Source organism: Manis javanica, chromosome 6, assembly GCF_040802235.1.
Source record: "Manis javanica isolate MJ-LG chromosome 6, MJ_LKY, whole genome shotgun sequence".
Classification (NCBI taxonomy): Eukaryota; Metazoa; Chordata; class Mammalia; order Pholidota; family Manidae; genus Manis; species Manis javanica.
In genome coordinates, this window is record NC_133161.1 from 60416510 (window position 1) to 60438684 (window position 22175).

At 34.8% G+C, this 22175-nt stretch overlaps 1 protein-coding gene across 6 annotated transcripts in view; it reads left to right on the forward strand.

Moving 5' to 3' along the window:
• Nucleotides 1–22175, forward strand: part of ETV1 (ETS variant transcription factor 1) — an 87228-nt gene that overhangs the window by 58464 nt on the left and 6589 nt on the right. For 5 of the 6 annotated variants that reach the window (XM_073238764.1, XM_073238765.1, XM_073238762.1 and 2 more), the window contains 4 exons: nt 10914–10980; nt 12570–12640; nt 15488–15657; nt 20697–20798. In XM_073238764.1, coding sequence (XP_073094865.1) covers nt 10914–10980; nt 12570–12640; nt 15488–15657; nt 20697–20798 — 410 coding nt within the window. The remainder of the gene's footprint in view (nt 1–10913; nt 10981–12569; nt 12641–15487; nt 15658–20696; nt 20799–22175) is intronic. The other variant, XM_017654484.3, reaches the window with a different exon arrangement.

The window sequence follows — 22175 nt, forward strand, 5'->3', positions numbered from 1 at the left end:
CTCTGATTTGTGGACTAAGTATTTTTCTGAGGTTTAAAAAACTCTGCATGATGCAGGGCAATAAAAACATTTACATTAAGAGCTAAGGTGTGCTTTACATTTCACATTAGATGGTCCCAAATTCTATTCTAATTATTTTAAAAATAAATGCATTTTATTTCCTTTTAAAATATATAATACCATAAGCATTGTCAAGAGTAGAAAATGTCAACAAAGTGACTTTTTCTAATAGTTCTTCTGGGAAACACTAAATAATAATTAGAAGGAAAAGTAGCAAATTAACAGCCCATCCAGCTCTAAAATTCTTTGATTATATGAACTTTGAGTTTAAACCTTCTTACTGGACTTCACTCTTTCTTCATTAAAATCTTGATAGCTTGATGGCTTAAAATATAACTAGAACAGTCATTTTCAAACTTCTGTCAGCTGAGCCCAGTTTTCAACAGGAAGCTTATGAAGGACTGCAGTATATAAAAACATATAAGGAGAGCTGACATTTGGAAGAATAAGATGGACTTTCTCCATCCACTATTTTTAAGTCCATTCATTCTTCACCCTTGACTTCTCTTAAGTTCCCCATATACTTCTTAATCACCTTAGGATATTGATGGCCAATAGACAAACCTTTAAATTTACAGAATGATTCTCCTTATTAACATGTAGAAAAATTACAGGTAGTCAGAGAAATGATGAGATAAATACTGAAAAAAAAATTTACCTCATGTTAAAAGTTTTAAAACTTGGAATCTGTTTAACTTCTTTTTGTCAGAGCCGACAAATATATCTGGACTCACTTAGACCCATGCTGGACTTCATTCAAGGGTAGTTAAATGCTCTTGGCTCTCTGAAATGGCAAGAGAGGAAGATTTTTATGTTATAACTGTATTCCTGTTTTATTTTTTCGGTGTTGGTGGGTACTGATCTTAACAAAATCATAGGAAAGTAGTGAAGTAATTCCCATGCTGCTCCTTGCAAGCATTGCGTGGGCTTCCTCTTGTCCAGTTTATAATATGGTTTGAAGTTGAGTTATAGGATGAAATGGGTGGATAACGGAAAACATAGTTAGTTTCTGCGGCCACATAGAAATAGAAATAAAAATAATGTTTTATGTGTTTGGAGATGATTTATTTGTTAGGGCCTCAACCAACTGGCTTAACTTGCACTGAAATTAAAAAAAAAAAATTTCAGAAGGCTAAAATCACCTAGTAGTTTATCTCTAAACTATTATAATGACTTTTACTGCGATTACTATAGTAATAATCTCAGTAATTCTGTCACCGGTGTATATTATTTTTAAAAATGATTTATTATTTATTTACAAAAGGAGACACACATTTTGGGGAAATTGACCTCATATATATATTCTAGTACATTTCTTTACATCTCTTATTAACAATTGAGTGACACATGAGTAAACAACCAAAAATAATGTTCAAGAAATGCAAGGAATGCAGTGATTATAAAAGGAAACTGTTGAAAATGCTAATTAAGGTAGGATAGAACACAGGGAGTGGAAGTAAAGGCTACTGATACTTTGAACATCCAGGCCTGCCATAAAATAGCAGGCTTCTTCATTTCCAAAGTGGAAGGAAAGCGCTGTACTCAATAATTATATTTCTAATTTTTAAAATTAGGAAAATACTATATTTGAAAACATTCATTTCAGCATTTTTATTTGCATATCTTTGAACCACTTTAAAAAGTAACTCCAAAAGAATAACTCAATTTTTTTAAAGGCTTGAAAAAAGAATGTTAATTTAAAAATTAGTAATCCGGTATATATTCACTTTTTGGTGATCTTGCTGTTCTATATTTTCTTTGGATTGTAGATTGTAGGATTCCTTATCTTCTCACCTGGCTGGGTTGTGTTTCAATTTGAATTCCAAAATATGGTGGTAACTTTATTGATCTTTACATTATTTGTCAGATATTAGAAATTTATAAAGATTAATATTAAATTGTCATAACACTTTGGTAGGCAGTCCTTCACAGGTTAAAAACATGAGACCAGATTCTCCTGTTTCTCCTCATGCCTTCTACAGGTATGGTAAAGTTCCCACAAGAAACTATTTAGAGATATATATACAGGGACTGTTGACTGCAACTGTGTTGCCAGATGGCCTCAGGTCGCTGGAAGAGAGAGGTGTTCTGTCCTCTGTGGAGTCAAGGACCAAGTTACGGATGGCTGATAAAACCTGTTGTCTGTGTAGTGGTGTTTGGTATAAAACTGACTTTTCACAAATCATTCCCATAATTACTCATCAATAGTTTTCCTCCTAAAAACGTCAGATATTTTCAAGCATTACCATCTTTAGTAATTTCCATCCAGTGCAGTGACAATTATGGTTCTATCAACTTTGGTTTTTTGTACCTGATATTAACAGTCCCAAAGGTTAAGTCTTGGGCCCAGTTCCATCACTGAGCATCATTTGCTTGTGATCACATTTTCTCCTGAACTATTTTTTTTTTAGATTATTTTTTTTTGCAGATCATTTTTTTCCCTCTTAACTTTGAAAACTATTGCTTTAAGAAATTCAAGTGGAGAATCACTTAGGAATTTAAAGAAATGAGCTATTGATCTTCAGAAAATGTTAACATCTTATCTATTTCTCTTTAACATCCAAAGGTAATTTTCTCTGACTCAGCCAGTGATCTGTGGACTAGTAGATCACTTTATCTCTGGTTTTTAGGTGCTTCAATTGCGAAAAGTGATGGTGATATCTTCCTAATTGATTTTGTTATTATAATAGAGGTCATAGAGTAGCCTCACAATGTTACTTTGCTTTTTATTGCTTAGCATATCTCTTATGGGTTTTCCTCATTCATATTTGAGTTAAAATAACAAATCTCCCAAAACAGTACTCTGGTCTACTATATCCGTTTTTAAAGAAATACTTAAATATGCTTTAAATCTACAGTTACAGTAAGTGGCATTGGCTAGTGATTTGATTTGAGAATTGAGACTACTGTCTGGATTTACTCTTTATGCATTAACACAGGTCAAATGGACAGGGACTGCATTTTAAGTCAGTAATGGAAGGCTGAAGGCTGTCTTAAACCAATCATATCAGTGTTACCCATGACTGATTGATCCCTAGGGGCAGAGCCGTCCAAGCATTTTTCTTACATGAATGGACTCTACAGAGCCTGGAGTTTCATTCATAAAATGGAGACTGAAAGGAAACACACACACGCATACACAGACACGCACATACACGCTCTTAACTCTCTGGAATGTCCATTTATACAGAGCTGAAGGATGTAGTGTTCCATCAGCTGCTGCTTTTGCCAGTTGACTGAAAGTAATGATTAATGCTCATTGGTCCTGCCTGCATGTAACCCAACACTATTTATGGCCTTGCAGTGCTCCTGATGTATAGTGAATGAGAAGACAACATTCTCAAATCAGAAACATAAACAGGAACTGGTGGATCTGAATTCCATTCAAATATGTCATTTCAGCCACACAGTGTTTGTCTAACTCGGATTTTACAAGCAGGAAAGGGGGAAGGGAGGGATAATCTGCTTGTGAGTTGTACTAGCAGGAAAAAAGGGAATTAGAGTAGAGCATGCTTTTATAGTGTGGGACTTTTAGTTTCTTTTTAAAGAAAACAACCTGGATGCCGAGGCCCAGAACTGCTTATTTAGCGAGTAGATGCACTGAATGAACATACAACTATTCTTATACGTGCGACTAAGATTTGAAATTAAATGGGACAGTTTAAGGATTCATATTTGGATCTCTACGTATGTGTGTGTATCATGAATGTGAGCAAGAGAGAGAAGGTAAACATTGTAAAAGTATATATTTGAGGATATGTTTTTAGGTTGAAACTATTGCTACAGAATTTTTTTTCAAACTTAAAGGAGTTTTAGATGGAATTGAGTTACCTGTTTAATAGTTTAGATGAATAGGAAGACTTTTTACCTCATAAAATATTTTTACCTAGTATGTGAGTAACTTAATTGAAACCTTTTCAAGAAATTTTTGTCAGATTAGATAGATGAGTATTATATTTTTATCGTGTGTATATTGTATTTTCTAGTAATTAACTGTTGCTAATACAGTCTGGAACATTTTATAAGGATAGAATTTCAAAGATAGATGAGGAAAACAAACAGAACAGAACAAAAAGAATGGCAAGCATGTGTCATTGTAATTTATTTACTATTCTCTTAAATTTAGAAAATTTGGAAAACTCCATCCTGGTGACCCCTATTTCAGTGTGTGGGCCTGACAGTTCACTGCTTCCTCCACATGTTTTTGTTATTCTTAGCATTAAAAAACAAAACCACCCACTTTGTATGACACTGGAAATATGCTGAATCCAAGCCTGATATTTATTATTTATGCCATATTAAGCATGCTCTCTTACCTTTTTTGTCCTCGGTTTCCTCATTTATAAAAAGGGGCAAATAATTCCCATACCTTTGTGTTTCTGCAGGGATTAAATATGATTAGTTTGTGAAGTTCCTAATATAGGTTTAGGGGTCCAGGCAATAATAAAGGATATTTGTTGATTTGATTTGATTTTGACTTCTAGAGATGTCTTCAAAGACTGCTAGTCTTTGAGTAAGATGCCATACTTCTAATATTACAAATACGTACCCTTTGGGGGCTGGAGGATTAGAAAAAATAAATTTTTATGTTAAAACAGTCAATAATGTGCAAGGGCAATAATGTACTATTACACTGCTTTTTACTGGTGTTATTCATGTTAAAAGCAACTAGAATAAATCATCTGAATATTGTGGGGATCCAAGGAGAGATGAAAATGAGAGGACAAAGCAAGTCCATGATGTATTTATTTCAAATCATGTGAATTGCAGAAGAGAAACAATCCAGTGTTGAAGCTCAATGTTAAAACTTGTAACTTTTCAGATTATTTTTGGTGGACTATTTTGGCAGCTGATGGCATCTTTTCTCATACTTTCTTTTAAACTTCCACTGATTATCATCATACAATAATATCTAACAAATAGAGTTACAGTTGTGCTTATGTTTCCTATCACTTCAACTTGATTTTTAACTGTAACATAATAAAAACTTCACAGACTTGTAAAACTGTGAGCCTACTAGGTCACAGAAGGTAATCCTGTTTGAGTCTGGTCATTATTTACGTGGGATACTGTTCCCTCAAACCCAGACGCTTACAGCAGAAGTTTGTTTCCTAGGTAATATTCGACACTGTTATTTTACGTTACATAGTCTTTGCAACTGAATGTAACAAACTGCATTACTTTTTTTAAGGGTTTGCAAGCACCGTGCAAGGCATATAGTCACTTAGCATAGTTCTCTTTCTGTTCTCAAAGTCTATCTTCAGTAGATTCAGCACAGCTGAGCTGATACTTGTGCAGATTTTACGTTATTTATATTCACAGTTTACTAAAAGTTCTAATGAGAAAGATCCCATCTAAGTGTGAATGAGGTAACACTAAATTCATCACTTCCTTCTTAAGGTTTCAGCCAACTTCAACGTTTTTGCTTTCTTTACATGAGATTCAGCAGCGAGAAATGTTATAGTCACATAGGGCTTTTGTGACTGACAACAAATAGGTCTCATAAAACTTGATTTTTAGGCCATCACACTTGTGTATTTTTCAAGTGAATTCAGGCATACTAATACTGGGCCTTAATTTTAAAGTTAATTACTTTTAGGTTGGCTCATATGGGTGTAAAAAAATTTCTTCTCATTAGCATCCTTTTCAGAAAACGTTATAAAGTCCAGTTTTCTAGATTAGCTACACGAAATCTATTTATGTGGCCAGTGGAAAGGCAGTGTGAAAGTACGTTACCCTAGGATATGTGTGAATGCATTTGCATTTAAATACATTCTTAAAGCTCATGTTATTTATGCATTTTAGAGAATCTTTGGAGCCTAAACATTGAACTTTGAGTTTGCTAGGAAATGAGAAGAAACAAAATAATAAAGTACAAAGTTGAGGATAGATAACAACTTGGGCAAGATTTGTCACAATGCTCATCTTTTTATTGGATGAGATGGCCGTCATTAGCTCTTGGTACATACAATTCAGTGTTCCTTTAAATAATAGATAACTTTTTGAAAAACTTGCTTTATAATTCCTATGTATACACTGAAATAACACACATACACACAAGTTTTTCACCAAGTACCTGATAACTTCAGATGTATGTCCACACACACATTTTTGCTCTAGATATTCAATGAGCCAAGTTTCCCACCATCTTCAGTATATAATACCTAGTTTAGGTGGACTAGATTTTGTCACGTTGCCTCCTCAAGGAGTAAGTCAAGTGCACAGTCAGTCCACCTTTGCATTGCACACTCATATGAGAGCAAAATCACCTTAAAATACAACATCAAACTTACTCCTATTTTACTGGGATTTCTCATTTACTCTCAGAAGCTCAGAGTTTTAATTTACTTATCATACTAATTACTGTTACAGGAACTTAACTGGCAGCATCAAGTGAAAGAGAGGTGCTTTCCACCCTTGTTCTGAGTTTACAATCTGAAGTATTTCCTGGTTTGCACACTAGTCGATAACAATTTCAGCAAATTGTAGGCATGTCTCAGACAGCTGTGGCACATATTTTCTGTCTGATTTGTCAGGCAAACCATGCCCTGAGGGGTACCTTCATTTTGTACTGCTGGCCTGCAAATATGCAAATCTGTGCAGTGCCTGGCAGTCTGTATGTGCAAATTCAAAACTGTACTTTGTGGTCAAATCTTTTATAAAGCTTCCCAAATCAATATTATGTTTCTAAATAGCTTTAAAATGCCAGTCAAGAGACAGAAACCAACTTTTGAGTTGGTTTAATTTAAAGGGAATTTTAACAGTATTACTGAAGGTAAAGACTCATCAGATTGGGAGTTTGGGGTATAGGTTCACTATTCCTAACTTCCCTATGTTGACTAGTGCATTAAAATGACAACGGTGGTTTTCTTCTTTGATTTTTATTGCAGCATATTCATTCAGCTTTCATCACCTGAACTCATCTCTGACAAATTATATAGACAGTTTAGTTTATGCAGGCTGATTTGGCCCAGTACTAATGTCACGTGTTAGAGCAATTTGATCTGTAAGTTTCCAAAAAAAAAAAATCCTTCATCATAAATTTACATAATTCAGTTTACAGATTGAATTTAAACTTTTTAAACCAAGGTCATTTAGCACCACATGTCGGGGTAACACTATATATAAAAAGAAGCTCAAAAGTGGTACCTCCAAATATTTTGAAAATGTAATGGAGATTCTCACTTAAACCTTATGTCATAAATTTATAATTAACTTTAAATCAATATATACTAAATATTATATATTAATAGATGTGTAAAGAATATTACTGAATAAACATACTAAACAGGGAACAAAGCAACTCTTCTCAAAAGATATGTGATTTAAGAACAGCAAAATAAGATACAAAAATAATTTAATATATCATTATTTGTAGTTTTTTAAGTACTGTGGTTCACTCAGTTTAAATACTTGTGAGGTTCACTTAAAAAAGGTTCTGTTATTAATAATAAGTGCCGTACATGAATCAATGTTCCCACATACTGGGTAAAATATTGCCTGTAATTTACCCCATCTGGTCCTCCAAAAAACTACACCATTATTATTATTGCCATTTTACAGATGTGGAAGTTGAGAGTGTGAGATGCTAAGTAACTAACAAAGTATCACATTCCCACAAAGTATCAGAAGTGAGATTCAAAACCAGGTCTGTTAGACGACCAGGTACATGTTGTAATCACGATGCTGTAGTTACAAACCTAAAATTACAACCTGTGGATGCATAACAAGACAGTGTAAATATGCTGTCATTTTACATTTGTGCCCAGGTTGAACCGCAGCTTTTTACTGAGGCTGAATTTTGTAGATTTGTTTCCATGAAAAAAATACAGATGGACACATACTCAGTGCTTCCCTTCCCTCCCATAAAACACTTTCCTTTGAAGTCACCACTGAGCTAGTTTGGATCTTAGTTAAGCATTTAGCAAAAGTTAAAATGTAATGCCAAACTTCATTGGTTAGATTTTTTATTAGATAAGGTAGAAATGAAAGCAGCAGGCAATTTAATTAGCAGCAATTTTTCTGGGCAAGTCATTACTTTGATGAACTTCAGAGCAATGTTTATGGCTCCTAATTAACCATGTTAGTCATTTGATTGAATAATCACTTTGGAAATGTTTCTACAATTTGATTAGAGTCTGACCCACTCTGATAGTCATAAATTAACTGATATCACTTTAGGATAGCATGACTTTAGTTACTTTAGGGGAATAAACTCCTCAGCCATATTTTTTCAGGCTTTTCTGGATTGTGTAAAGGACCCTGATCTTAAAGATAAACTGAATTTAAACAGTGCTAGCCAAGTGTCTTAATTTCAAGAGTTAGATGTTAATTTTATTTACTCTAGGATGTAATAAATAGTATTAAGAAATGGGGGAAATAGAAATCATATTCTCACCTATGTATTTTTTTTTTCTAAATTGCTCTTCAGTGCTTTTTTGGAAATGTAATGGAGGTTCTGCTGTTAGTCGTCCCATAAGTCATTCATTTGTTATGAATTCTAAATCAGTGTACTTTACCATAGGTTAATGTAGAATTTATGAAGAAAATCACAGAGTTAGTATAAGAACAACAAATCAACCAATTCAATAGCTACAAGAGTGTTGGTGAAATTATCCATTAAATTCTAGCTTTGATGTCAAAAATCTAGTTTACCAGAATTATACTTACTTTGTAGCACCTTTATAAGATGTTCCTTCAACTTTGAATAGTGGCTTTCTCATAAATGCTTGCATTTCCTCTCTTACTGTTTTTCTCTCCCTCTGGGAAGGAAAGCCTACATTGTCACACTTAGGTATAATAGAGTTTAGCCTGTATGTTTTCCTCTAGCTGCCTCCAGAGCCAGCCAGCTGTTTTTACAGCCAGGCTCCAGCTGGGCAGCAGTCAGTAGAAGTATTTTGTGGCAGGGCGTCAACATTGGTACAACGAAATGCTTACCTCTAAGCAGCTGCTGAGCTGACTGCAGTCATTAACACTGTCCCTTCCAGGCCCAGCTGCTTTGGGGGAACTTATTATGCCTAGCAATAAATCAAAATAACATTAAAAACTGATTTGAAACACTATCGGCTAACAAGTTTGGATAAAATGGATTGTAACTATTTAGTGACCCAGAAGATCAACTACATTGCAACTCTAAAAGAGCTGATATCAAGCGACTAAGTTAACTCTGCTTTTTGTAGGGTTAGAATTATATACTGTATGATACTTTATACAAAGTAGATATGGTACAATGTTTGATAATAAGTTTGATACTGTTCTCAACTGTAAGCTAACAATTCTTACATGTCTTCAAATGCTATTGCTATTGTGGATTGCTATTAAGATGCTTTGGACTTAAACCATGTAAGATCAATTTTTTTTTCCGTAAGGAAAAAAATTATCTTATTTTGGTTTATATTTATCACCAAGCAGCTTTTGAAAAAATTAGGTGGATTTGAAAAATGGAACATTCCAGATGAAGAAAGAATGACATCTGGGCCAAATAAAGTGCTAATTATCTGTTATAGCACAAAAAGTCTACAGATGGATAGTTAAGAAGAAATTAGGGTCTTCAGATTCCAGTTCATTTAAGTATTCTTTATTACTTGTCCAAAAGACATGCAAGTGGTAGAAAGGAGGACATATTCTTATATTAAATGGCACACTTGTTTTATGTATTTTATAAATTGATTTTTGTATATGTTGTTTAAAAAACTTTAGTATTATATAGGGCATGTAGAAATTTAGTCACATATATTTATAAATTTCTCTAAAACCTACATGTGTGCTACGTGCAGTGTTGGGCCTAGGTTTGGGACCTAAAACTTACACAATTTGGGGAATTTTGAATGAAAAAGAAAATGAAACTGCGTATACAAAATTAAGTGAAACACTCTTCCAAATGGTGGAGGGTCCTGAAGTTGAAACTTCATTGGCTTCGTACTGACTCAACCTCTGGTTATGTGAGTGAGCATCTATATTCAGACTCAAAGAACTTCTATAATAATAATGTTTGATCCAATCTTTTATTTTATATAAGCTGAGACACAAAATAGCTTATGTAAAGTCATGTAGCTTTGTTAGTAGTAAATGAAAGACTTGAATTTTAATCTTTTGTCTCCTAATCCATATTTCTTTCCTTTTCCCCCTGTTTAAGATACTAACCATATTAAATACACCGTCATCACCATGACTCAAGTTTAACCATTAGCCAAGTTCATTTTCTCAGTGATGAGTTACCTTGGTCACATAAATAAGGCCTCATTCTTACAATAATAACAGTATTTATTATGAAATTGTTGGATTTCTCTTTTATAGCCTCATTGGTTTTGAGTATGACCTATGTGTTTAACACAATGAAAAGCCAGTCATGCTTTTTATCTTGATGAGAAATTGTAATAACTTGAAAGGCTGGAGAAATTTTAAGAGTTGTAGCAATTTTGTGTTTTCATAATCATTTCTATCCAGTGTTCATGAAATAAACTACGACTCTTCTGTTGATCTGTGCTCAGAATGCCAAGGGATTTGCAAATTTGTGCCAGAGATGTCCTGCAACATATTTTAATTCATGGCACTCTTTCAAGGACACCATCACATTCATGCGGGGTTGTGCTTAGAGCAAATGTTTAGCAAGGTTGATGCAGGTCAAACTTTGAATTCACATACATGTTGCAGAGAATCAGTGTTTGCCGTGGTATGCTTCTCATTCTGCCATTTCTTGTGTGGGCTTTGCCTAAAATGTTAACTGTGTATTGACAAGGTCCCCTCACAGAGACTCCTGTCAGTTCCTGTTACTTTTCAGTCTGCACTCTGTCCATTGATAATGGCGCATTTTCAGCTGCAGATTGTTTGACCAGTGTCGTTTCCTCTTGCAGAAGTGCCTAGCTGCCACTCCATTTATATGAGGCAAGAAGGCTTCCTGGCTCATCCCAGCAGAACAGAAGTTAAGTTTTCCATTGTTGAAATGCCTTGTAAAATACCTGTCAAAATCATCAGACATCCCACTTAATGAATCATTATGTTTTATAGGAAAAATCACTCATATTCTCTAAACCGTTATTTTAGAACTTTGTATCTTTCAAAAGTAAAAGAAAGATGTTCAGGTCATGCTATATTGTTGTTAACAAGAGTCATGTGCATATAAACAGCTGAAAAGTGGATTTCTGTGTTCTTTTCTAAAACAATCATGTACTTTTGAAATGGAACATGTGCTTTATAGATTACCCCCCCTTACTGCCCTCTACTGAACTGTATCTTTGAGGAATATTCAGTTTTGTTTTATAGACCTAAGTTATTGTCTTGAAACGAAGCACAGTAGATTAAATATATTCACCTTTAAATACCGTGGATTTTAAATTTTTGGACAAGCAGTTGTTAAGGATAGAATTTCACATACAAGGCCTAGAGAAAGAGTTTTTATTGTGGGTGAGTTTATGGTGGCCAGGGTGGGAAAGCTTTGATCTAATGGACTTTGATACCTGATATAAGTAATGAATAAAACTGATTATACCTGGATATAATCCCCATGAGAGTATTTCTGGAAATAGGTGCAAGGTTCTTGATATAAACACTCTGTGTGACTTCAGTAAACTGAGTTAACATACATTTTTCTAGGTTAGATCTAATAATGGTTGTTTTGTATAAATGATATTAAAGAAGTAAATCCCCATGTTTAAAGGATTCTATAATGAGGAGGTAAATCCAAAATATTTGAAAAAAAATTTTCACAAATGCAATGTAATTGTTGTTGCTGCTGTTGTTAATGTTATGTTCCCACCATAGAGACCAGTGTGTTTGAGAACTAAACTGTGAATAAACTATGTGAAGTTTCTTCCTGGTGATTAAAGACAACAACTATTAAATGAAGGTCCACAGTTAAGGATATTTGGGGGAGAAAATGATTGTGAAAAGCTGTCAATTTATTTTGCATTTTTTTCCCCTGTGGACTTAGAGCAAAAAAGGAAAGTTAAAAAAATTTTTTAACTACTTTCACTGTTTAAGATAAAAACATGAGAAGGTTGGCCTAGTTAAGTATTTCTCCAAAGAAGTAATGGGGTAAATAAGATTTGTTTCAGTTTGTTAGGGTAATAATGCAAGGTAAATATGAGTAATTCACTTTGATTTTCCTCTTACCACATTGAGTAATGAAACTTGGAATAAAATGGAAAAGGAGATGATATGTTACAAATCCTAGGTTTGCCAGTGTTTACATGAGCTCTATGCTTAGGTTAGTAATAATATAAATAGCTAGCTCTCATATCACTGTGCTATGTGCTAAGCACTATCCTAAACTTGCATGTATTAAGTAATTTAATCCTCATAACAGCTTTATATGGTAAATGGTTTATTATCACTCCCATTTTATAGATGAGGAAACTGAGGCAGAGAGATTAAGTAATGTGTCTAAGGTCACAGAGTTGGAAAGTAGCAGAGTCCTTTTCTACTCCAAATTTTGTGCCAATCACTATATTCTAAACTGTTTGTGAGGCTTCATTTCTATCATGAATAAATATATCCTATTTCCCCCCCACAGGCTGTATGTTTGAAAAGGGGCCCAGGCAGTTTTATGATGACACCTGTGTTGTCCCAGAGAAATTCGATGGTAGGTTTGCACTGTGCTTCAAGCTTCCATTATTGTAAGAGGGAATGGAGAGATCACCCTCTCCTCTCCTGCCTTTCCTGAAAACAGTCAACATCCCTACTTAAAGATGCACATCATTTATGATGCACTCAACTCGAGCTAAACTTTACCTCTTACAAATTCTCTCTTTCCTTCAGGGCCTTTCCCTTGCTCTCTAAGCACATGCAACTTGTTGTTTGAGACTTGAAAGCTGATCTCATAATTAACGGAGCAGAACAGAAAGCTTGCTACTGTGGATGTACAGATGACTAATGTAGCCTCTTTCCTTTTATTGTTCATGAAAAGCTGCATTATGGAACTCAGGAATGGCATAGCTGCCCCATTCAGTTGGTGACTGTTAGTCCTTTTTTTTTTTCCTAAAATGTTCATTACTAATGTGACATTACTTTGTAATTGCCTAAAATAAAGGTAGGAAAGCATTACCTTTTACAGTGTTACAGTGAAAAGGTCCCAAGTATTAGAAATAGGTGTCAAATTAGAATCTTCTTTTCTTGACAAAGGTGGCGGAAGCTGGCATCTCTGAGGAAGCTTGGGTAAGAAGTGAACAGTGAATTGATATAGTGGTTCTTCAGCGTGGTCTCCGTATTTCCTGAATTGATTGTTTAACAGGAAATGAGCAGGGGCCCTCTGATTAGTTGATTGCTCAAACTTTGGGGTTCATGGCTGTAACAACTTGGTAGCTCTCAGAAGTTTTTAATTGTCATTATTTAAACAGCAGAGTGCATGCTCAGATTGCTTCTCAATCTCTAATTAGTGGCCTGCTCTGTTCCTGAGGCTTTTGCTGCTCTTACACCTCTCTGGAAGGATAAGTCTTAGGAAGATCTGTTTCTTTATAACCTCCCTTTAAATTGCTAAATTCACTGAAGGTCACAGGTTAAACTCCAATAGGGGTCACTTCTCTGGCCTTATTCAAGACTAGGTGTTAGTCTAAGGTTTGAGTTTGTGTGGTGTGGTCCATGTTATTTAGCACTGTAAGCAGAGTATGACAATTCTGAAAATACAGCTTTTTCTCTTGAGACAAAGCATGAAGCCTTTCCTTCTTGGAATCACCATTATCACTTCCTTTCATTCTTAGTGAGCTTAATATTTTAAGAAATCTTGGTCATCAGTGTGTGCTTATAAGGAAGAAAAATAGGTCAAAAATATAGATGGGATTATGATGTCACTTAACAAGCCAAAGTCACACTAATGTTTAGGTAAGCTAACTGTCTTGATTATTCCCTTTGACTTTTAAATACTCAATTTTATACTAAGAAAACCATTTTTGGAAGATAATATTAGTCTTTCATTTTGTGAGACATAGAGAACAAGAAGGAAGAAAAACAAAGGATTAATATTTCATTGCACTAGACCAGTAATCAGTCATATTTATAGGTGAAATCAATCTAGAGATTATTAAATGTGACAGTGTTTCACTCTTTATGCATAATTGTTTAGTTACCCACATGAAAAAATTTGTAAATCTCAGAAAGAAAAACTGAGATAAATAAAACTGTTGCTGAAATCAATATCGAGACACTTTTATATTAGCTAACTTAGACCAAAACACCATAATGATTTTTCGCAGCTACTGAATGGGTAATTTTATTTCTGTTTAATTTTTAAAGTGTTGTTCTTTCTGCAATTAGTTTAAGAGTTGCATTTCTGTCTTCTGACCAAAGGAAAATTTTTAAAAGCATGTGATTTGGTCTGTTTTATTCACACTTAGTATGAATAGATCAGGTTGAATATATTTGCTCTGAATTATTTCTTTAGTGGTGAAGAGAAATTAATGCATTAAAATGATACGCCTATAGGGCCCTACACAATCAATCCTAATGTGACCAATTCCACATATTTTTGAAATGGTTGGATGGAGACAAATGTAAACAATCAGTAGTAACAAAACTGAGTTTGGGGTTTTGTTTTGTTTCATTTTTGGGGAAAATCAAGATAACTGATCAAATTTATGCCACAATATCTTCATTGTGGTAATTTATTAAGTAGTTTTTTATACCATATATGAATAACAAATACATGTCATACAAATAAACCTTTCTTGCTTAAAATCATGCATTTACAGAAAGCACAGGTGCACACACATTTTTAAATTTGACTTTTAGAAAAAGAATAGCAAGCTAAATTTAAATGAGTGAAAGAAAGAAAGAAAAATTGGAGAATTTTCATTTGCTATCGATTGGGAAACTGGTAATGCCATTATGTAGGTGTGGAGGGAAGATGGGATAATGATAATTCAGTATGCCTTGAGTTATCCATGAGCTTTTCCTAATTTACATGAAGTACAGATTATTTAGAGTTTAAAATGCTATTTATCTTGAAATTTTCACATTAAAATTTGCAATAGTTTTTCATGTGTAGTCAATGACGTATGTACAGATGGTTATTTGCAAGATTTAATGTGTACAAATAAAATGCCCAGAGCTTAAAATTGATTATTCCATCTTCGGTGTTGTTCAGAGCCATAAGTAATGGCATTAACAATAAAAAGTAAAGAAGTCTGATTAGACGTTATAGTTTTTAAAGAAATGAATGGAAAAAAGATAGCTATATAAAATTTTTATAAATAAGTGATATATGTGGATTTATTCTGCTCCTGTGTGCATATATTTTGGTTCTTATAGGTTGTTTTCTCTGTACTAATTCTTGGTTCATTCAAACCTTTAGCTACTTTAAACCCTATCTAATGATAACATATAGAAATCCATAATGTGGTTGTGGTTTTACCATTTTAGCAGTTGGTTTAATGTAAATTTTAGGTAAATAACATAATGTTGCTAACAATAGAAACTTAATTTTTTTTTAATTTAGGGGACATCAAACAAGAGCCAGGAATGTATCGGGAAGGACCCACATACCAGCGGCGGGGGTCCCTTCAGCTCTGGCAGTTTCTGGTGGCTCTTCTGGATGACCCTTCAAACTCGCATTTCATTGCCTGGACTGGGCGGGGCATGGAATTTAAACTGATTGAGCCTGAAGAGGTGGGTTTCGTAGGGTCTTTTTTTTTGTTGAGAAAATCAGATATGTTATAATATTAGGAAACATAAATTTGATTAATATGCCAAAAACATATTTTTTTTCGATTTTAAAGCTTTAGGAAAACCTGAACCAGAAGGTAGGCAAAAAAAAGTGTACACTTATAATAAGGAAGGAATGTGTTGCATACTTGTTCCAGATGAACATCATCCTACAGAATTGATGTTGAAGGAAATCAACCAGAGCATCATTTCGCATAAGCCTTTATTCAAGAATGCAGGGGGTTGGGGATGTTTGATGGTCTTTGAGGAAGAGAGGATATGTCTGCCAAAGTTCAGCTAGTTTTAGGTATGGAGGAATTGTCCTTGTGAATTAGCAGTTATTATTTGGACACTCTTGATCCTGTCAAGGGGTTTGAGAGGAACATTGAAAGCCCAAAGTCATATGCAGGAGGTTGCGGGGTGGAGAAACAGCTGTGGCATATAAAGGTATGCAGGAGCCACGCTGGAAAATGCTCAGTCCTCAAGTACTTAGGAGTCATAGGCTTGGCAGAAACACTGTTCATTTTGATTGTTGATAACATCTATTCTAGTCTGCTGGGCTGTGTACACTCCATTGGAAGGTAGAGATAAAGTTTAAAATGTCACCATAATACCTAAGAAATTACCAAAATGAGAGGACTCTGAGTAGAGATAACATGAATAAATGGGACACATTTCCACCTAACTGTTCAACTCTTTTGCCCCCATCCCTAACCCCACATACATACAAATGGAACACTTCCTTGAAGAACTTTTCAGTTCAGTTGGATAGCTTTAGGCTTAAGGCTACTATTATTATTACAACATAACTCACCAGTACCATTTTGGACCTCTATGGAGAGGTGACATTCATATAAAATGTTTGTGTCTTCTTAAAGATGTTTTCTCTGGTACTGTTAGAATTGACTTCTGTTGTCATTAGTTGAGAAAGCAGTGGAAGATAGTTAGCTAACATACCCACATCTGATCATAGTGGCTGTAGGATCCTGACATCTCAGAAAGATTGAAAACTTCAGTAAGAGATCCAGCTATTTTGAATCCAAAGTGATTAGTTTCACATAGACTGAACATTTACCAGCTAGGCTAGTGGCCCTATACATCTTAAATTTCTTGCCTTATGAAACCATATATCCAATCATTCAACCATAATCAGATAACATGCCGTAATTTGATATCCAGAAGATAAGGTCATATTACTTATTAAGATTTAAGAGATTATCTGATTCAAATATGTATTAGAAGAAGTGTGACATAAGAGGAGCAGGTTAGCACAATTAAACCTACGCCAGGTTCTATCAGTATGCTAGTAGCACTAAAGGGTTAGCTTACATCCCCCTTGGCTAAAACTGAACAGACATACACACATACACAGGGCTCAATATCAGAATTTGGAAGTGTCCATTATCTACCATGGGCTAAATGTTTGGGTGTTAGAATATTGCAGTGTGTCTAAAGCTTAATTTGATAGTCAAAGGAAATTCGTTTTTATGTAGATGTACTTAAAATGATATAAGTGAAAGATCTGCAAAAATGTGAAGCACTAAGAAACTGAGCTGAGAAATACTTAAGTAATTTGAAAGCCCTTTAGCTTGATGGAATGTGTGCTCTTCACCTATGGAAGATGTTAATCACTACGAGAGCTGGTTCATGCAAGAAGTGAGTATGTTCAACAGAAATTCCTATCAAACAGTTATTTCCCTCCACCTGTGATTAAAATAAAGTAAGCAGAAGCAGAATTTAAAGATTTGTCATAGAGCTATTAAAATAGGGAAGATTACTACATTTTGTCATGACTTGATTGATCCACTCAGAGGAGTAAAGATTCTTATGCAAGTGATCATGTCCTTTACAAAGCAACAGTAGTTTCACTGAGGTAAGTTTGAATAAAAAGAAGACCACAGGAGCAAGATAACCATTAATTCCCAGCAGATTCTAAGTTTCTGTGATTTCTTAAATGTAAGGAAGAAATACAATTGCATCTGTTTTGTATGACACACCATCATTTAACACCTCTTCTATAGTAGACTCTTAAAGTAAATAATGGGTAATTCAAAGTTAGTAGACCATTTCCAAATAGTAGCTAACTCAATGGCGATTGTTTGTAAGCCCTAAATATCTCCTGAAGGCTTTGTTTCAATATGAAACACCCTGTATCTGATGGCTTCATTGCTCACTGTTGCATTTGCTTCTATCAGGCAATCAATATGCTGTTGGTTTTTAAATTTCTTCTTTGGAGTATTTGTGAAACTTATTTAGCCTCTAGCTCACATTCACCTTCTTCTTTCCACGATACAGTAGCTCTTTGAGGATCTATGTGTCATATAGACTGGACATCTACCAGCACAGCTCATGAAAGGTGGCCCTGAAACCACCATTGGAATTACCTGTGTGTGTTCTTTCTTTCTATTTTATCTTGCTGTTTGAAATGATAGTGAGTGAGACTACTGTCTTGTGCTGATCATCTGCTCTGTATGTTTGTATAGCTTTAGCAAGCACATAATGTCTTTTTTGAAATATTTGAGATAATGAAATGTTAGTCAAAAATTATTCATGGATCCTAGGGAATTGTTCCAGTGAATAATTATTAACATAGGAAAACATCTGTAGGACTCAGAAGTCTTTTAATAATATTCAGACGTGTTGTGCTGGAAGAGTTACCAAGGAGTCCAGTAGCCAGGCCCCCCCACGGTGGGTTTCCAGATTTACTGTTGCATATTCAAGCATGATTTTTAAAAAATAAACTGAGTTCTTGAACTGTTACGTTTTCTTATTCAATTCATTTGATGAAGTGAGGATACATGCATCATCATTTCAGTCCCCTTGCCAAGAGCCCAAGTTTTCATTCAGAGGATCAAGAGGAGGTCACTGGAAGCTTCGCCACCACCCCCTGCACTCACGTGTTTACCATGCTGCCTCTGCCTCGATGGCGCTGGGGGCAGTGGTGATTGGTGTTCATGTATGAGAGCTGAATGGACTTTCTTAGTTAGTGGGTGGTCCAACATATCCTGGAAATTGTTTCTACATATCTGTTAATCTTAGGTTTCAATCTTCTGTTTTAGTTGTGGTAAGAACACAACATGGAATCTACCCTCTTAAATTTTGAAGTGTACAATACAGTATGGTTAACTATAGGCATAATACTGTACAGCAGATTTCTAGGACTTTTTTGTCTTGCATAGCTTGTCTGCACCTTATAGGCATACTGGTATGCCCCGTTTCCTTCAGCTTTATGATGAATTTGAGATTGGAACAGCTCTAAGAGTAAATTTTATTGTTTTAAAATGTCTGCTAATACAGTGCTAAGAGTTAGCCAGTATCATAAAAGTCAGACTCTGCTTATGGTATTAAAAAAAATCATCTTTCTCTCTCCAGAGACTTAGACTGTATTGTCTTAAAGTTTGTTGCAAGCATTTTGCTTTCTAGGTGCTTCCTGGTGAGGTTCTAGAAAAGAATCACTTGTAAATGAATAAGTATTCAGAAATTATTGTTTAATTGAAGGAGATACTGATAATTTATTTTCATGTCCCTTCCAGGTTTACATGTCTGTTAAAGATTGACTGGTGTCCATTGTTAGGTTTTAAAGATACTTTATTTAGAAATTATTGCTTTTATTTCTTATTGCCACCCTCCTATTTTACTATAGCTGAGAATATTTACATTAAAAGGAAGTTTATTTTTGAAAAATTAAGCTGTACTCACTGCTCTAACTGCTTGAAGTCATGCCCTTGCTGTATCACAGTCTCTGCTCTCAAAAGTGTATACTGATGCACATGACTAAATTACCTAGTATCTTCATTCAGGGGATACAAATTAACAGAGAGGAAATAGCAAGGATCAGTATTTTTAAAAGAAAAAAATAAACCCTGGAGAAAGGTTACTGCTAATAAAGTAGGAGAGACAGAATGATCTCTGCAAAGCATTCTATTTTAGTATATGTAACATAGCAACAACTTGGAATTTCACAGACATGGAGAAAAACTCTAACCCTATTAGATAATGAATGCTCTCTTGGGATTGCCTAGGTATGCATGGCAGCTGCGATTTCTGCTCAGATGAATAAAAAGTGGAAATTAATGAGCACATGACTATAGCTGGGGTGGCAAAGGCAGGCTATGCTGTTCTGTACAGTGCTTCACTAGCCCAGGATGGTGGTGAGGGGGAGGCACATCTGTTTTGAGGAAGGAGGTTTTCTTAAAGCTTTGTTGAAGAACTGCCTCTTAGCCAGATGATTTGCTCCTCCAAAGCCATATTATAATATCTCTGAGATGTTTCACAAAACAGTGAGGTGGACATTCTGCTTTAGAGATTTTTGTTCATGGAATCATATACAGGGTGACCTTTTCTATTTCCTTTTTTATTTTTAGCATCCAATTACTGTCTTTAAATGAATGCTTAATTGCGGAGTGAAGTATTGGCTACAGTACTAGATTTTATTCTGATGCTACTTCAGGCAATAAAAATTATTTGCTATTCAGTTTATGAATTTGTATACTGTTTCATCTACTGTACACACTGTGCTACTTGTTCACTCATTTATTTAATATCAAGCAGGACATCTTTTTTCTTTGGATTACCATAACTTCAAAAAACACCTGTACAAAGAGATCACTAAGCTGCTCTTTCTTGAGCTATAGTTTTTATCTGAAAAACTAAGAAGGAAAAAACAGTGTATCTCACGATGGGAAATTTGCCTCATGTTGGTGAAATGTAGCCTGTTTGTTCTCATTGTAAACAGGCCCTTATTTCCATTTAATTTTGTATCCAAAACAATAGTGACAAAGCATTCTCTTATGATATTTTAGAATGATCATTGCATGCCTGACTTAAAAAGCAAACCAGGACACAGGAAATTTAGATTATGTTAGCTTTTGCTTATTTACTTATGTCTTTGATTTGGATGTGTTTTGGAGGGTTTGGAAGTTATTAATTAATTAATTGACTTTTGTGAAATATGTTGATAAGTTAATACTTAACACTACAATGTAATTCTGTTTCTGTGGCAGGTGGCCCGGCGTTGGGGCATTCAGAAGAACAGGCCAGCTATGAACTATGATAAACTTAGCCGTTCCCTTCGCTATTATTATGAGAAAGGAATCATGCAAAAGGTGAGCAGCTAATACAGCATTAAAATTCATTGAAATGTTGCACAGTAATCTGTATGCTGTACTCTAAAAGCCACATATCATTGCATTGCTGAAGCTAGGTTTTCACTCACTCTAACATATGTTTATGTCTTGGTTTTGGTATCAAAAACCCTTCTGTTTATAAATTTCTGGGCATTATAGACAAATGTGTAATACTGTCATATGGGAAGTAGACATTCTGGAAGTTTGCACTTCACTACGTTTGGTAAAACAGGTTGTTGTAGTACTAGTATTGCATGTTTATATTCCCAGAAATTGTGGATATTCTGCTACATTCTCCACAATTACATACTTCTCAAATGCTTTTGTTGATAGATTCCAGTACTAACTGAATTCTTACTTTTTTCCCCCTTGTTCTGATTCTGAAAACATTTAGAGTATATCTTGTTCTCATTCTGTAAAATATATTTTTTCTCGCCTGATACCTTGCCTGGTTTCATTACCTGACAGCTTAGCATCCTAAACCATTTACTAAAAATAAGCATTTGATCTTATTTTGTTGGTAGAATGAAGTTACATATTTTTTATTCAAATGAGTTTCCCTTAATAATTTGAAAGTAGCTTCTTAAAAAAGAATGTGATAAAACAAATGAATTACACTTAGAACAACATGGAAAATTTTTGAAGATGGTAACGAATAAGTGAGTAAATAAAAAGAAAACATTTGGGTATGTGTCAGTGCGTTCTTCAGCTTTGCCTGCCTGTTCAGTTTAATTGTCTTGACAGTGAACTATGTTTTCGATTTATCCATTGTGACTGTTATGGTCTTATTATGCATCCTTTGTTCATTTGTGGGGGCACGAACATAGCCAGATACGATGACCATGGCGTATTTTTATGTCTCCACAGTTATGCCAAGAAAAACTAAACCAACTGTGTGAAACTTAACTAGAACAGAGGGGAACAGCATTGTTTAGTTTTCTAGGCCAAAGGGAATCAGTGCTCTGGGGTTTGCCAGCTCAGAAGTTAGTACTTCCAAAATCCTAAATAGATAAGAGTGAATTAGATTCTCAGTGTTTACCTCATTGCCTCAATCTCACTTTCAAAATGTACAGGTATTTTCCTCCCTCCTTCTCCTGTCTTCTTCATATCAACCCTCAAGTCATTTTTAATTCTACTCTTTCTCTCATCCACCACCCCCATTGGCAGCTAAGTCCTTTCAAAGGCATTATTTTCCTCACCACCTTCCTAATTCTGGCTCATCTAGTGGGCTGGCACAGTAGGTGCCCAACAGTCCTCTGGGCAGCATTGCACAGCCGAAAAAGGAGATGCAGTCATGATTGGGGTTTGCATGACAGCTTTCACGGGATAGTCTTTTTGAGCAAATTCTTCTAAATG